Source organism: Rhincodon typus, chromosome 24, assembly GCF_021869965.1.
Source record: "Rhincodon typus isolate 14 chromosome 24, sRhiTyp1.1, whole genome shotgun sequence".
Classification (NCBI taxonomy): domain Eukaryota; kingdom Metazoa; phylum Chordata; class Chondrichthyes; order Orectolobiformes; family Rhincodontidae; genus Rhincodon; species Rhincodon typus.
In genome coordinates this window covers 31,615,372-31,632,673 of record NC_063355.1, presented here as the reverse complement: position 1 = coordinate 31,632,673, position 17,302 = coordinate 31,615,372, and the positions used below count along the sequence as shown (strand labels likewise).

Genomic DNA, 17,302 nt, shown 5'->3' with positions numbered 1-17,302 from the left:
ATGGGTGGAAATGCTGGATAGAATCAGGCAAGGAAGTATGTCACTGTGGAAAAAGCCGAGATCAAGTCGACGAATGTGTCTGCAAACTGTGAGACTCTGCTTGTTACACCTTAGTTGGAGAATTGTGTACAGTTCTAGATGTCACTTTAATCAGAAGTATATGAATGCATGGGAGAAAGCACATAATGATTTCAGGGATGAGAAACTTCAGTGATTCAGATGGAGTGAACAAGTTGGCACTGTTCTCCTTGGAGAGAAGATGCCCAAGAGGAAATCTGATAGAAATTTTCAGAATTATGAACCAGTTTGATAAAGTAGACAAGGAGAAAATTTTCCCACTTATAAAAGAAACAAAAAATGCAACAGCACAGATTTAAAGACATTCAGAAAAGAAGCAAAAATGAGAAAAAGTATTTTCACTCACTGAATAGTTAGGATATAGAATGCACTGCCTGGAAATATGGAGGAGGCAGGTTCAAAAGAGACATTCAAGAGGGCATTGAACAATTACTTGCATGAAAATAATGTGCAAAGTGATGGTGGGGGTGGGGGGGGGGGCGCAGGGGAATAAAGGTAAAAAGCACAAGGTATAGATATAACACAGTGTGGAGCTGGAGGAACACAGCAGGCCAGGCAGCATCAAAGGTGCAGGAAAACTGACGTTTCGGGTTGGGACCCTTCTGTTTTTTGTTGTTAGTCTCCTGCACAGATCACAGGAGGGCTCACATAATGCAGGTTAAATTTTACATTCATTCAAACAACCAGAGAGTAAAAAACAGGATTCTGTTTGATATTCTGATTGGCTCTGTCCAATACAGTCAGAAAACCATCAACCTTTACACCCCTTCAATATTATTTACATTTCATTCTTGTACAAACAGAAATCTTGTATCCTAAGTATTTCTTTTATGCTGTGTACAGTAATGTTTAGATTCTCTAGTCTGTTCCCAAGAATAATACAGAATTAAAGTTCCTCTCCGGCCATTTCTGGGTACTCAAAGCCCGCTAAAATAGAACTTCCTGTTCTATGCTCCCACCGATGTTGCATAACCCCGTTTCGTAACATTTTCTTCAAGTTGTACTGCAGTGGTCATTTGAAGAGCTGATGTAGGCACGATGGGCCTAATGGCCTCTTGTCGTGCTTCTTCATTTCGCAGTTTAGTGTCAGCGAAACGCATTCCCGAAACAAGGCACATTGCAAAATACAGTAACGGACTGAACCCGAACCCTCAATGATCGGTTTAGCCATCATCCCCAGCCGCAGGGATTAGTCGGTCACCGTCCACCACGTGACGGGAACTTCAGTACCCAGAAGGCGCTGCTCGGCCGGATGCAGCGGTTACCAAGGAGCTGATTGGCGGTTGTCATGTCGTCTGGCGGTGAGGGTTCGCTGCTGTCGCTGGATTTTGAAGTGTTTGGCAAAGTGCAGGGAGTTTTCTTCCGGAAACACACGCAGAAAGAGGCGAAGCGGCTTGGCCTGGCCGGATGGGTGGAGAACACGGAGCAGGGGACAGTGCGGGGCCAGCTGCAGGGAGCCGAGGAGCCGGTCCGGGCCATGCAGACCTGGTTGCGCCGTACAGGTAGCCCCAAGTCCCGGATAGACAGAGCCGAGTTCAGCAACCAGAAGCGAATCCAGCGCCGGGAGTACTCTGACTTCCAGATCATCAAGTAACCGGCGGCGGGGCTCCGTCAGCCCGAGAGTCACGGAGAGGATCCAGTCAGACTCGGGAGTTGCCCGGTTCCGCTCTGAATCCAGCCGCTTATGGAGCTCCGTTAGAAACGGAATCAGCCACCGCCAACCTCGAACCAGTCTCGCTGGGAATGAACCTCTTCCTAAAGTTCGCCGATAACCTTTAGTCCGGATGTTGAGGGTCTTTGTGATTTCTTGTTGTTTATGTTCAGTGTTTCCGGACAATATTTCAAGTAGGTCCACATTTAACTTCGATGTTTTCTCCCTGTTCTTATGTTCTTTTTCATGGAGGTTGGATGATGGTGAGTGGGGTTGACGTCCGGTTCTTGCCACCGTGGTCAGATCCGTAGGAAGATTCCTATCAACAAACCAGAACGACCTCCGGCTCCTTCCGAACCGACCTGAGATGTTTTTGAAGGCTCACGTTTTCCCATCTGTTGTAAGATTTGTTTGGCTGAATTGTCAAACTGAAAGAGTACTACGGTAAATAAGGTGCATAGGCGTGAGATTTTTTTAAGTCAACTGAAAAGCACGCTTCTGCGTTTTCATTATTTTCACGTGAAAGGATTCAATTCGAGTCTAAACTTAAAGCAAAATGGCATTTACGTAAAAGTGGCCATGGTTAGAGAGCCTCCTAAGTGTGTTGCTAGACCGGTACTTGGCACCACTGCGTACTTTGTGCCGTTAATGTGAGGGTTAATACAATAATGTAACATTCAGATTTAAAGGAGGTGCGGCCCCCGTAGTGAGATATTAAACAAACGTTCTATTCCACTGTTCCTGCACTTCAGGAACAACCCATTGGTAATAATTCAGTGAAGACCACCAAGGGATTCTGGCGTCAGATCTAACATTCAACTTCCGTGATCATTTTCCCAACTTCTGTTACTGACAAGTTGCCTTGCACAAAATTGTTGACATACTTAGCCACAACCAGTGCAAAATAATCTATTGCATGTGAAGTGGTTTTCCTTTAAGACGCTTAATATGATGCTCTAGATCAAATAGTTGGATGTGCCACTGTTTTGCAAAGTTTTATGTAAAGTTGAACACTGTAAGAAAACTGATTTCACAACATTCTGAAATAAAATTATTCTGCATTACACATTCTGAATCATAATATTTCAGGCTCAATTCATTTGTGTCTGCAGTAAGTGGGATTTCCAAGGAAAATAAATCATCATCACTGTCTGAAAGCTCTTAGATGAGAGCCTAATTCTCAGGGAAAAAAAAGTCAATAATTTCACAGTCATCTGGCACAGTTGCAATTACTAGTTGAAGATGGGAGTTACAGCTCTAGCTGCTTGCTTTGAATTCTGAGAATAGTTCTGTGGAGCCTGTTATAAAGGAGAGCTTTTAGAAATACATTTATATAATCAAGTAGAGATAGCATAATGGAAAAATCATGCCTAACAAATTTATTAGAATTCTGTGAGGAGATAACATGCAGGATAGATAAAGTGAAATAAGCAGATGTAATATAGGGTTTTCCAGAAGGAGCTTGATAAGTTACCATCGTGTTAGGCTACCTTACAAGATAAGAGCCTATGTTATTGGATGTAGGATGTTAGTTTGGGTTCAGAATTGGCTAACTAATACAACATAGAGTTGGGATGCGGAGACATTTTAAGGGGTGATAATTTGTATCCCATAGAGTGCAACAGGATCAGTGATGAGGCCATAATTATTTACAATATGCATTAATGACTTGGATGAGGAAAATGAATGTAGGCAGCTTTTCAGAAGGGGAAAAAATAGATGGAAAGGCAAATGTTAAGGGTGACGCAATGCACTGGGATATGGACTAGTTAAGTGAATGGGCAAAGCCTTAGCAGATGGAATAGAATATGGGAAAATATGAGGTTATGCACTTGCAGGAAGAATAAAAGAGCTGAATATTATTTAAATGGAGAAATATTGCAGTAGGCTTCAGCACAAAGGGATTTAGGAGTCCTTGTGCATAAATCTCAAGAAGCTAGCATCCAAGATCAGGTAATAGGGAAGGCAAATGGAATGTTGGTCTTTAAAGGGAATGGTGTACAAAATAAGGAAGACTTAATAAAACCATACAAGGTACTAGTCAGACCACAGCTGGAAAACTGTGAACAGTTTTGGACCTGTTTTGGGTAAATCGCCACAAGTTACCTCCAATTCGGCTACTTATTAAGAAATTTCACAGGTAGTCAAATACTGAAACAATGATTTAAACTTTATCGCATGTAGCAACTAAAATAAGACCCTCAAGTGAGCAAGTTAAGCCTTACAATGCAACCTTGCTATTACCCGATTAATGGTGGAATTTAGCTACAATTTCAACACAGTATTTGTCTCTGGAAGTGTCCAGGGTTCGATCCTTATCTAAAGCTGTTCTCCGGAGTTATATTAAAGAGGGAGTTCTGGTGTTGGATTCTAATACAGATTCTTGTCCTTCAGGTCTGTGTGATATTATTGATTTTTTTTTTAAAGGCCTTTCATCCAAATTACTGCAAGTCTGCAGCTTGCCTTATCAGAAATAGCTTCCCTGTTCCTTCTTACATTTGGCATTGACTGTTTGAAGGCACAGCTTTCTTTTGATTAACTGCTTAAATTCTTCTGCAGGGCAATCAGTTGTCCTTACAGCATCAAGCGGTCAAGACAGTTTTCTTCATGTAGTTTCAACTCCTACACATGGTTAATTGCATTCAACTCCTGTATAAGATTGTTCTTGTCGCTAATAATTTATTCCAGAGAGAGGTATTGCTGCTGCTTTCTATGTGTAACAGTTTATTTTCTGTTGATTCATTCAATCCATGAACAGTTATTAAAGTTCTGAAGTTTATAATATCACAGCCCCACCTCTTTGTTCATAATTTTAATATGATGAACAAACACTAGTAATTGGCTATTTTCCACCATAATCGGTCCATATCTAGGCTGAGTTGCTACACCATTTTGACATTATAGACTTCAGAACTTTTATTTAATAACTGTCCATAGTTTGAGTGACTCAACAAAGATAAACTGTTAAACACGGAAAGAATCAGTAATAGCTCTGTCTGGAATTAACTATTAAAGGACAAGGACATTGGAGTAAGTGGAAAGGAAAACCAGGGAACAATAAATTGGTGAGCCTGATGTCAGTGGGGTAAGTTGTCTGAAGGGATTTTGAAGGAAAGAATGCATATGTATTTGGAAAAGCGAAAACTGATTAGGGATAGTCAAAATGGCTTTGTGCATGGGAAATCATGTCTCACGAAGAAGATTGATGAAGGCAGATTGGTGGATGTAGTCTACATGGACTTCAGTAAGGATTTGACAAGTAGACGCATGGTAGACTTGTTAGCAAAGTTACATCAGGGAGAACCAGCCATTTGGATACAAAGATAGCAGGACCTGCAGATGCTGAAGAAGATCATTTCTGAAGAAGGGTCTAGGCCCGAAACGTCAGCTTTCCTTCTCCTCTGCTGCTGCTTGGCCTGCTGTGTTCATCCAGCTCTACACCTTGTTATCTCATTTGGATACAAAATTGGCTCGAAGGTAGGGGACAGGACAGTGGAGAGTTGGTTTTCAGACTGGTCTGTGACCAGTGGTGTGCAGCAAGGATCGGTGCTGGGTCCACTGCTTTATGTCATTTATATAAATGATTTGGATGTGAATATAGCAGGTATGGTTAGTAAGTTTGCAGATGACACTAAAATTGGTGATGTAGTGGACAGTGAAAAAGTTTACCTCCGAGTACAACGGTGGTGATGGAGTGGACAGTGAAGAAGTTTACCTCAGAGTACAACGGGACATTGATCAAGCGGGCAGTTAATGGTAGAGTCCTGGAGAGTGTTGCTGAACAAAGAAACCAAGAGGTGTTGGTGCATAGTTCTTTGAAAATGGAGCTGCAGTTAGGGTGGTGAAGAAGGAGTTTGGCATGCTTGCCTTTATTGGTCAGAACATTGAGTATAGGAGTCGGGACATATGTTGAGGTCACTTTTAGAATATTGCATACAATTCTGCTTGCCCTCCTATAGGAAAGATGTTAAACTTGGTAGGATGTGGAAAAGATTTGCAAGGATATTGCTGGGACTGGAGGGTTTGATGTATAGGGAGAGGCTGAATAGGCTGGGGTTTTCTTCCCTGGAGTGTCAGAGGCTGTATGGAATGAGCTGCCAAAGGAAATGGTTGAGGTGGGTTCAATTACAACCTTTAAAAGGCATCTGGATGGGAATATGAATAGGAAGACTTTAGAGGCATATGGGCCAAATACTGGCAAATGGGACTAGCTCAGGTTGGGGTGTCTGGTCGCCACGGACGAGTTGGACTGAAGGGTCTGTTTCCATGCTGTATGACTCTATGATTCTAAATGCAGATAAAGCTAAGAGGTAATTTCGTACCAGAGGTGCCATATTGAAAATCATTTTTATGCAATAAATAGCACTTTCAAATACAATGCATGGTAAGGTGGCAGATATAGTTCAAATAGGAGCCTTCAAACAGCAGTTGGATAAGCACTTAAAGAAGAAAGGAAATTGCAGGAAGATGGAGAAACAACAGCCATAGGACAAACAGGATTGTCCTTGGTAAGGGCCAGTGCGGGGCTGAATGGCTGCTTCTTATTCCATGATTTGATGAATTTCAAATTTTAGTTTACTGTTACTACAAGTACATTTCAAAGATAACTCTAGTAGTTATTTCTACAATATCTTTATTTATAAAAGCCATATGAAGTGCAAAGTTTTTGTTTAATATAAAAAAAGACTGATTTTAACAAATAATACAAAGGAGAACAGAATAATTAATACTTCATATTGGCACAGACAAATATTTCAGGGTATCAGTGTTGTACGTATCTGGTCTTTTGGCTGCTGTTGCAGGAGATTGCTGTATTACTGCTGATCAGATGGTGTTGGGATTACGAAGGATTTAACTCAAGTGGAACAGATTTCTCTACTAGCCATGTCTCTGTATTCTTCTCTGCCTCATAATATCAGTCAGAATCTGACTAATTTCACTGGACCTCTTTTCATCAGCAATAAAACTCGAGACCGTGGCAATGGACGTAACAATATTTCAGGTAAGTCACATTAGCAGAAAATGCAAATTTACACCTGTAGTAACTGGTAATAACACAAAATAGGATAGGTTTGCTGAAGGAGTTTCCACGCACAGTCCTAGCAATAACCCAGACTGACAAACATGGCAATTTAACAGGGAACTCCCACAAAATCTTGGCAATAATCCAAAGGTCTATGACAGCATATGTTTGTGCAGGAAAATACAACACCAGCTGTAACGCAGATTGCATCTACTATCAGAAATTCCAATGCAAGTGATAGAAATATGAACCCAAAGAGTTAAAAGGAGGATATGGCAAATTAAATTACTTAGATCATCAAAATTTGAATAACTTAATATAACAACCCCAGAGGTACAAACGACCCAAGGTCCTATAAATTTTATGCTAACATTTAGCATTATAGCATTAGGATAGTACAGATAATTCTAGCAGTTTTTTTTAAACTATTAAATACAAATTTTGTGAAACTTTACAAAGATATTTTAAAATGGAAGCTTAGATTAAACATAAACTTATAACTAAAACGAAAGGAACTCCTTGCATTTCTTAAAAGCCTTTCATATGGGTCAGGAGCAGGCAGTTTGGGATTATGGTCGGCGTGGACTGGTTGGACTGAAGGGTCTGTTTCTGTGCTGTATGACTCTGTCTCAAAATCTTTAACTGCCAATTAACTAGTTTTGAAGTGTAGATGATATTTTGTTTTGCACAAATGGCAAATGATATTTGTCTCATTCACATGCTTCTGGTTAAGGAATGAAAGGTCCACACCATCTAACAAAAATAGATGTATAGTGTGTCGGTTAATTTAGAAAGTTTTCAAAATGTGTTAACAGTAACTAATGCCATGACATTTGGCAGAAAGTACTATAGGGGCCTTTTTCTTCAGACTATGGATTTTAACCGGCACACTTGATTTTTTTGTTTATCTTCCATATGCCTTAATAGAATAGGATTGGTTGTGAAAACTGTTGAATGGTTTCAGACCCCAGGAACAGTATAAAAAACTTTTATTTACGTTAATGGCTGCTAGACATTTTCACCACTTTCTTCCTTGGTAACACCTCATTGAGTATAATTACGTGGAATAATGTGTTCACATTTACAGCTAAAATGATCTTGGTTCTGTAACTACTAATTATCACAATAAAAATGTTTAATAATTTACTCGGTTGAGTTTTTGTGTTAATAGCTAATGAGATGGTGTCCAGCTTACCTTTCCAGATGACACTGTATTTCAATGTCTTCTTCTTTCCATTCTGGTGGACATCAGAAGTGACCATGCTTCAACTTAAGGTAAGCATTTGTTGTGAGGCTCTGTTGACACTCCTTTGTCAACCATCGAGAAAGACACAAGTGGGATTTCTGGCAGGACTCAAAGAAAAGAATCTAGTTAACAGTGAACAAAGTCCATGAACTCATCTACAGCAATATCTCTTGATAAAAACAGGGTGATTGGCCTATAAAAGATTAGTGAGTTGGGGTGTGCATTTTATAGCTAATATTCAGATTTACTTAAGATCATCAAGGTGGCAACAAAGTAAATTGAAGCATTGAGTATTGAGAGACAGGTCAAACTTCCACTCTGAATTCGCATGGATTACTCATACAGCCTACAAGGACAGCTTAGATATAACGCAGTAAGAGAAAGTTAAGATTAGTAAAACATTAGTGAAGCAATTAGTTCCAGCTGACAGAAAGATTTGGAGGAAACAAATTGGAATGGTGGGAGGAATTAAGTTGGAAATTGGGAAATAGAGTGACATGTGATCAAGGAGACAGTAAGGACTACAGATGCTAGGAGCCAGTGTCAATAAACATAGAGCTGGACAAACAGAGCAGGTCAGACAGCATCAGAGGAGCAGGATAGTCAACATTTCAGGCCAAAACCCTTCATCAGGACTGGGATGAAGCGTTCTGGCCCGACCATTGACTTCCCTGCTCCTCTGATGCTGTCTAGTCTGCTGTGTTTGTCCAGTTCCACATTTATTCTCATGTGATCAAGTTGGAGAGTGCCAAGCTTGGGTTGGTAAAATCCTTAAACACTGAAATTTGTGAAGCCAGCAATGGAGTGCCTTAATTTGTCCTACTGCAGATATATAATATTAAGTAGATGATAATTAATTAGTAGTATAATCTATTAATTAATATAGAACTGTCTATATTTCTCATTTTTGCAGTTAAAATTAATTAAGACTTTTTCTTCAGCTCTAATTAATAGATGACATTGAATTATGTTGAATAGTCGTGTACTGACTTGAGCTCCGGCTCTCTTCTTCTCCTCCCTGGTACAGTATAGCCTATTACCAGAATACTACCAGTGGCTGCTTTTGATGGCTGTGATAATTCTCGCATTAATTGAATGTGTCCGACTTGTTCTGGGCTACGTGGGAAACTTGCAGGAAAAGGTAAGTATCTTAGAAATGAATATTACTATAGACATTGGTGTATAAGTCAACCTGTGTAAACTTTACAAATTGCTCCAAAAGCTGGGATTGATTTAAACACGGAGTATGAAATGTGAACCAGCAGTGTGGATGTACCTAGCTGCCATTTTGAATTATGAAAGAAATTCATAACACTAGTAATTCATGTTAAATTAATGCAGCATGCTTTATTGAATAAACTACAATGAAACCATTTTAAAACCAGTCAAATTTATTGTCTTTGGCATCTGATACATAGAAAAACAGAAAATAGGAGAAGGAATAGGCTGTTCTTCCTTTTGTGTCTGCTCTGCACTCAATATAATCACAGCTAATCATCTAGCTCAGTTCTCTATTCTTGCTTTCTCCCTATAACCTTTGTTCCCTTTAGCTCTAAGGACTATATCTAGCTCCTTCTTGAAAACATTCAATATTTTGGCCTCAACCACTTTCTGTGCAGAGATGCAGAGTTCACTTTATTCATTTTGAGTCACTTTGGCTCCAGATACCTTTGAAGGATTCCACTCTGAACCAAACCATGTGGGTGAGCCTTAAATGGCTGTGCATCTTCTTCAGAAAACAGCTCGTATCACCTGCTCACTGCTTCATGAGGTAAAATATGCACTTACAGGGTAAAAAAAAGGACCCAATATTAATGCAAATATGGCATATTGTAACTACAAAGTAGGATCAACTTATACTTGGAGTACATGCAAAAATATGATTTTTGGAGCTGGAAAAAATTGGGTTGTTTCACGCCAGGTTGACGTATACACCACAATCTACAATAGTTGTAAGTGTTTCTCCCTGCTTACTCCACCAACGACTCATTGGGTAAGTGTGCCAGTAGATTTACTAAACCTTCCCCATTGAAGGAATGTATGCCTTAATAAGATGGCATATACAGACTCAACTATGATATTCCCTTAAATCAATAGATTTCTGATAATCATCGTTGGTACTTGGAGGAAACCAGCTAGACCTGTAGAATATAACCTTATCATGATGCAGGGAGAAATGGGTATTCTTTTAACTTAATTTAGTAATGTATTTTTGCTCAATGCACCAAGGCATAGATTCCAAACTGGAGGACTATAAAACAACATCCTTTCAGATCTCCGCTGAATATGTAAAACAGTAAGAGCAATGGACCAGAATTTTTTAAATTCACCATTGAATATGGATGTCACTCGATGTGTCAGCATTTAATGTCCATCCCTAGTTGTCCTTGGAAAAGTGGTATTGAGCTGTCTTCTTGAACCGCTGCAATCCATTTGCTGTAAGTATACCTAACATTTCCTTAAAGCTGCGTTAGGTTCCCCTGAAGTGCCACACAGGTCGATCGGCATACCAATGATTTGCCTTCCAGTTTCGGACATAGTTTCTGAGCACAGAGCTCAAAGATCTGCACACCAAAAAATAAGCAGAGGAAATATTGTGTAGACCCACATTGCTATTAGGAAGGTGTTCAGGATTTTAAAACAGCGACAGTGACATTGAAGGAATGATGATAAGTTTCCAAATTAGCATGGTGAGTGACTTGGAGGGGAACTTGCAGGTGATGTTCCTATCTAACTGCTGCCTTTGTCCTTGGAAAATAGTGATCATAGGTTTGGAAGGTGCTGTCTAAGGATTCTTGGTGAGTTTTTCAGTGCACCTTGTAGGTGGTGCATGCTGCCGCTTCTGAGAGTTGACAATGGAAGGATTTATTGTCAATCAAGTGTGTTACTTTGCCTTGGGTGGAGTCAAGCCACTTGAGTATTGTTAGAACTGTACTCATCCAGGCAAGTGTGTGTATTCCATCACACATATGACTTGTAGACTGTGGACAGGCTTTGGAGAGTCAGGAGGTGAATTACTTACTGCAGGATTCTGAGTCACAAACCTGGTCGTTTAGACACAGTATTTATGTGGCTAAGTCGAGTTTACTTTCTGGTCAATGGTAACCTTCAGGATGTTGATAGTGGAGGTATCTGCAATGGTAATGAAGCTAAGTGCCAATAGGCAATGTAACTCTCTAAATTGGAAATGATCATTGTCTGGCACTTGTATGTTGTGAATGTCACTTACTACTTGTCCGCCAACCTTGATACCAGCCAGGTCTTACTGCATTTTTATCATAGAATCCCTACAGTATGGAAACAGGCCCTTCGGCCCAACAAGTCCACACCAACCCTCAAAGCATCCCACCCAGACCCATTTCCCTATAACCCACCTAATCTAGTCTGATTCAAAATTATTCAGAAACCAAGGTCATCTATTCTTATGTTAGGAAATGTAAGCTTATCATCAGTGGAGGCAAACAAATCAGGATGCATGGAGTATTTTATTACCTCTGTAAATTTTAGGCATTAAGAAAATATCCATATAAGTGCAGAATATGACAATAAAATGAAATCCCCTTGTATAAAAATTCAGAACGTACAAGCTAATTCCACTTGCACCAACTGTCAACCGACAAAACATGCTCACCTCTTAATATTAATGTACTTTCTAAATTTAAAATAGGTTTCTCATGAAGTTTAGCACTCTCTCATAAAATATTTAATTTAAGACAAATTCAGTTTACAGTGTTTCAATAGAAACAGGGTAATTTTGATGAAACAGAAAATGCTTGAAATATCTGAAATCAGCAACTGAAAGATAACTGACAGTTTTTCTGATGAAGGGTCTACGCCCAAAACGTCAGCCTTTCTGCTCCTGTGATGCTGCTTGGCCTGCTGTGTTTATCCAGCTCTGCACCTTGTTGTCTCGGATTCTCCAGCATCTGCAGTTCCTACTATCTCTAACTGAAAGATAAAATTGGGTTGTTTTGGCCATTTAGCTTTGTTAACAGCCTTTTCTTTAATTCAAAAATCTGGCCTTCTGGATGTCTGTCTATTTAAAGCAATCAGTTTGTATTATGTGAATTTATAATTGATTCCATTTGTTTGTTGTAAAAGGAAATATATTATATAGTACTTGAGTAGTGGTGAAAGAAGACATATTTTGTCAAAGCTTTTTGTCTTGAACTCAACAGAATGTTCCTAGGAATACCACGGTCAAGAGGAACAACGCTTTATAAAGAAGAGAGTATTGATTTGATGGCAAGTGAACTTACATTGTAGGGGAATTGCCATGGAGAATGTACCAGTTGAATGATAACTGACAGTTAATTGCTAAGCTTCGCTTAATCACAAACCAGGCTGGTTGACTCTCACTGGTCAAAGCATTTCCCTGAGGAATGAACCAAAGGAGGCTGTCACCAATTTTATCAAGGTGAAAGACATGCAGAGTGTGTACATGTTCTTTCTGTCTGCAAAGATAAGGACGCCTATGTGTAAGTATATACATGGAGCTTCCAGTACTTGCAAGCCTGACTGACAATCTGAAATTGGTTGCCAATGTAATTCTTCGAGCACTCAAGATTATTTAGCAAATGTTGTCCAATTGCAAAATCATATGTAATGTTGGGCAAGATGCACTGAGTTTTTCAAGCATTGGTTGACTGGATATCCTTGGTATATTTACTTTTGCAAGCAGCCAAAGAGATACAATTGAACATTTAATACAGTCCACCAGTCTTTGGGACATATTGTCTACAAAACTAGAGTCACTAAAATTTATGTAAGTTACTCTTGTGTGTGTAGCCAGAACACCTTTCTGGTTTGAAAGCAGCATCCTGTAACAACTCACATTGTTACTGTGTAGCAGCAATATGGAATAGCCTGTTTCTCAAATGCTTTTTGAGATCCCTTTCATGGTAATCAGAGGTACATTGTGCACTTATCAGAATTGAATATGGCATCCTTAGGTCCATTCATGAGTTTGCATGACATGCAGCAAGAAATGATGTAATCGGGGTAGCCATTATTTCACAAGATCATTTTTGTGTGTCCTATTTCAGTACAGTGAGCAAATGGCTTGGGATGTATTTACAAGGTTGCTGATTCAGCCAAACCTATAATATGAGTGTGAAACTGTAGGAATACCAAAGTCTACATTGACGTGAGAATGGGTTTACAGTAGACAGTAATAGAGAGCCCTGTAGTAGATTTCACAAAAGAGATCTCAAAAGTCTTGAAACTCTCAAAAATATGAGCAACAGCAAAGTACACTTGCATGTCCTAGAAAGTGCACATATTAACACACTGGGTGCTATTCTTTGTTGACGGAAAGAACATGTGCACACATTGTACCTGCTTCAATTTAACAAAATAGGTTACAGCCATTCTCTGGTTCATTCTTCAGGGCAATGCCTTGACCAATCTGAGTTAATCAGTCTGGTTTAATTTATACTGCCAATCATCAACTAACTAGTACATTGTCAACGGCAATGCTCCGACCGGTCGGAGTTCACTTGCGTGAATCAGCACTCTATCCTTATCCAGAATACAATGTTTTCCCTATATGTTGGCATTCTTGCGAATGTCTTAATGTGTTCAAGATGAAGAGATTCAAGAAAATGTGTACTTTTTCAGCAATTATCAAGTACTACCAAATGATTATTTGTGTACGTACATCCCAGTTTTGCAGTTCAACCCAACTGAGATTCATCCCAATCCTGATTGATGGATTAAACTGGATGGCAACCACAAAGTAGAAATGATCTTTTATGTGAGGAGGAAGAATATGCAGGACTACAGGGAACAGGTTATACTGTAGCACTATAGGTGAATTGTTCCTTTGGGGAGCCAGTGCTGAACATGACAGGCCTCCTTTTTGCTGTAACTATATTACAATTCAGTACTAGCCTTGGGCAAATTGGAATGCAGATTCACCAGAATGTTAAATGTTTGCATAAGCTTGAATTCCTTGGACTATTTAACATGGGGACGATTTGGAGTAGGGCTTTTAGGATTATGAAAGGGAGTCATTGGGTAGACAGAAAGAAAATGTTTCAATTGCTGGAGTGCAGAACTGAAAGTAACTGTAAATTAAAAGGCAAGAAAATCATGAGAGAAGTTAGGAAACATATTTGATGCAAACTTGTTAGATACATGGACCTATTTCCTATAAAACAAATCAGTAGAGGTTAGCACAAATTTAAATCGCATCTAGCAAAACATTTTTGCTAAGCAATGGCGTTAAGGATTATGGTGCCAAATGGGTTGATGATGTAAGATACTGATCAGTTGTGATTTCAATGAATGATTGAAAAGGCTTGTGGGGCCAAATTTGTTTTGCATGTTCCTAAAGACTTAAGTATTGTTTAAAGTTACTGGTTATTATTGTGCATCAGCTCCTGATCTGCCTTTTGGATTTTTACTTGCAGCTGCCAGAGTTGGCTGGATTTTGGTTGCTATCCTTTACAATACAGCTACCTATTATTCTCTTCCTCCTCACTGATCAGTCTGTCATCATTTTACCCCTGGAGCAGACTGTTCATATCCTCTACTTCACTTTCCTGATTTTTGAATTGGTTGTGGGATTCCAGGCCCTAAGACAAATGACGAACCACTTTGCTACGCGCTTCTACCTCCAGCAGTTTCAAAAGCCAGAACATTCACAACAGTGCAAAAGGAAACAAGGAACAGGTATTCGACATGGGAGGAACTCTGATTCCAATGTTTAATGAAGCAAGGACTTCTGTGTGTACCGAAGCTCCTAACCATGTTAATGCATGCAAGTCGCACCATTATTTCTGTGAACTTATCCCATTGGAAATGCTAAGACCTCTGTTCTGTTGTTGTGAGGTGACAGCTGTATTAAAGAATTGATGTTTGCTTCAGCAAAATTCTGTCATTGAGTAGGACTAGGAACGCTTCAAATATCTATGTGTTCTACCTACAGGAAACTGACACAATACCTTTATTTTAAATAATGTCAATCCTTGTGAAAATTGAGTTGCTTGTGTTGTTTGTGTATGGCTGTACTTATTGCACGTTGAAAACATTTTTTTCAGTTTTCTAACAAAAACAGAAGTTGATGAAAAAGCTCAACAGGTCTGGCAGCATCTGTGAAGAGGAATCAGAGTTAATGTTTTGGGGCCGGTGAGGAAGGTTCACCGGACCCGAAACATTAACTCTGGTTTCTCTTTGCACATGCTGCCAGACCTGTTGAGCTTTTTCACCAACTTCTGTTTTCGTTTCTGATTTACAGCATCTGCAGTTCTTCTGTTTTTTGTTTTAGTTCGCTCTCTTGTCCCACCTTTCTCTGTGCCCTTCCAGACAGCTACTCAAGTGTCTGAAAGATTGTCAGCCTAATTTGAACCTGACCTTTGCTAACATACACATTTTCTAGATTAACTCATAGGACAGCATTTAGCAATAAGTATCCTTCTTAATTTTTAAAAAAATTTCCTAGCACAGGAGCATTAGGCTAGCCTCTTGGTTTCCGTTTTCACTGCCTCTAACCTACACCCACTGCATAGACAGTTTTTCATCAGATCAGTGGTAGGCAGAGACAGAAAGCAATTTGAGGACTGTGCTCCCACTTGCCTATTGCTTTCTACTGTCTGGTTTCAATAGCATTATTTGTGCCTTCCCACCAGACACACACAGGAGAAAAACATGGCACCTGCTCTGTTACCCACCATTTTCACTCCAAGCAAAGTATCTACAATCTTTGGGTAACAGTTCAGAGGAGCTTGGAGTGGAGGTGTGTGCAAGAATTTAAGAGTTTTGCTATATATAGGCCCTACTGTGAAAATGTTTTAGTACAAACAATATAATAAGTACCTTTTACTCCACACGACAATATATTTCAACTTCAGAGTAGCACATGGCCATTCAAGCTTCTGATATTGAGTGTTCCTTGATGATAGAAATCCTCACATTTACAGAATACATGCACCTGCTAATAACAAATTGCTCCTTTGAAGTAAAATGCCACACCATGAATGAAAATCTGAAATCAAATGCCGTCCACTTTAAATAAATTCCTACTCTGGTTTTTCCCTGCTTCCCAGATTTTTAAGAGCTACACAGGAACTGTATAGGAGCTATTCAATTACAGGTACATACGTAACTTCAGAAAAACCATATAGTATTTTCACTTTTCAAAATTGTCTGCTCAGAACCTATTCCTTTTGCCTGTTTAGTTTCTGTATAAAACACACATACACACACACATGAAAACACAAACACACATGTTTTCACACATCTGTGTCTAGTATTATGGACAGGTGCAACAGAGCAACATTTTCCCGTTTCTCCACATTTCTTGGTTGTCCACCAAATGAAGTGTTTTAGAAGGAATGTTTTAAACCCAGTTGAGTGTAATGATTTTCAGTAATGGACACAAAGCCAAATTTCAGGGAAATTTAAATCAGAAGAATGGATGATTTTAGTACACACAAGCCTCCAGAATTTAAACACAAAGAGCACAGTCACTCCTTCATGCACACACACACATGGAAATATAGATTCCAGATACAAAGCATTAATTTAGGTCATTAACAGAAAAGACAAACTATACAAGTTATTCTCTCTCTCTTACTGCTTGGCTTGACTGGTTGTTCAAGGAAGGTTCCAGTCTTCTGAAGAAGTTCTGAAAATGAGTCATGCTGGACTCAAAACATTAATTCTGTTTTTCTCTACAGATGCTGCCAGATCAGTTGAGTTTCTCTGACATTCTCTGGGTTTGTTCCATTCTGCTTGTTGTCCCCTTTGTTCCATTGGTTTCCAGATTGACTTGACTCTTGCTGGTTCTTGGAGTAAAATAAACTTTGATATCTGAAACAACAAGGTGCAGAGCTGGATGAACACAGCAGGCCAAGCAGCATCATAGGAGCAGAAAGGCTGACGTTTCGGGCCTAGACCCTTCATCAGAAATCGGGGAGGGGAAGGGGGTTCTGAAATAAATAGGGAGAGGGGGGAGGCGGATAGAAGATGGATAGAGGAGAGGATAGGTGGAGAGGAAACAGACAGGTCAAAGAGGCGGGGATGGAACCAGTAAAGGTGAGTGTAGGTGGGGAGTTAGGGAGGGGATAGGTCAGTCCAGGGAGGACGGACAGGTCAAGGGGGCGGGATGAGGTTAGTAGGTGGGAGGAGGGAATAGGTGGGAGGAAGAACAGGTTAGGGAGGCGGGGACGAGCTGGACTGGTTTTGGGATGCGGTAGGGGGAACGGAGATTTTGAAGCTTGTGAAATCCACATTGATACCATTGGGCTGCAGGATTCCCAAGCGGAATATGAGTTGCTGTTCCTGCAACCTTCGGGTGGCA

At 39.8% G+C, this 17,302-nt stretch overlaps 2 protein-coding genes across 2 annotated transcripts; both read left to right on the top strand.

Annotated features, from left to right (window-relative positions):
- The first annotated feature begins 736 nt into the window (after window positions 1-736).
- LOC109936694 (acylphosphatase-1) lies at window positions 737-2,804 on the top strand. The gene has a single exon (XM_020535292.2). It carries the CDS (start codon window positions 1,367-1,369, stop codon window positions 1,670-1,672), a length of 306 nt encoding a protein of 101 aa, XP_020390881.1. The 5' UTR covers window positions 737-1,366; the 3' UTR covers window positions 1,673-2,804.
- Window positions 2,805-6,357: 3,553 nt separating this feature from the next.
- LOC109936693 (transmembrane protein 17-like) lies at window positions 6,358-15,010 on the top strand. The gene is made up of 4 exons (XM_020535291.2): window positions 6,358-6,731; window positions 7,924-8,027; window positions 9,026-9,139; window positions 14,412-15,010. The coding sequence occupies exons 1-4, from the start codon at window positions 6,614-6,616 to the stop codon at window positions 14,709-14,711; spliced, it is 636 nt and encodes a 211-aa protein (XP_020390880.1). The 5' UTR covers window positions 6,358-6,613; the 3' UTR covers window positions 14,712-15,010.
- The last annotated feature ends 2,292 nt before the right edge of the window (window positions 15,011-17,302 follow it).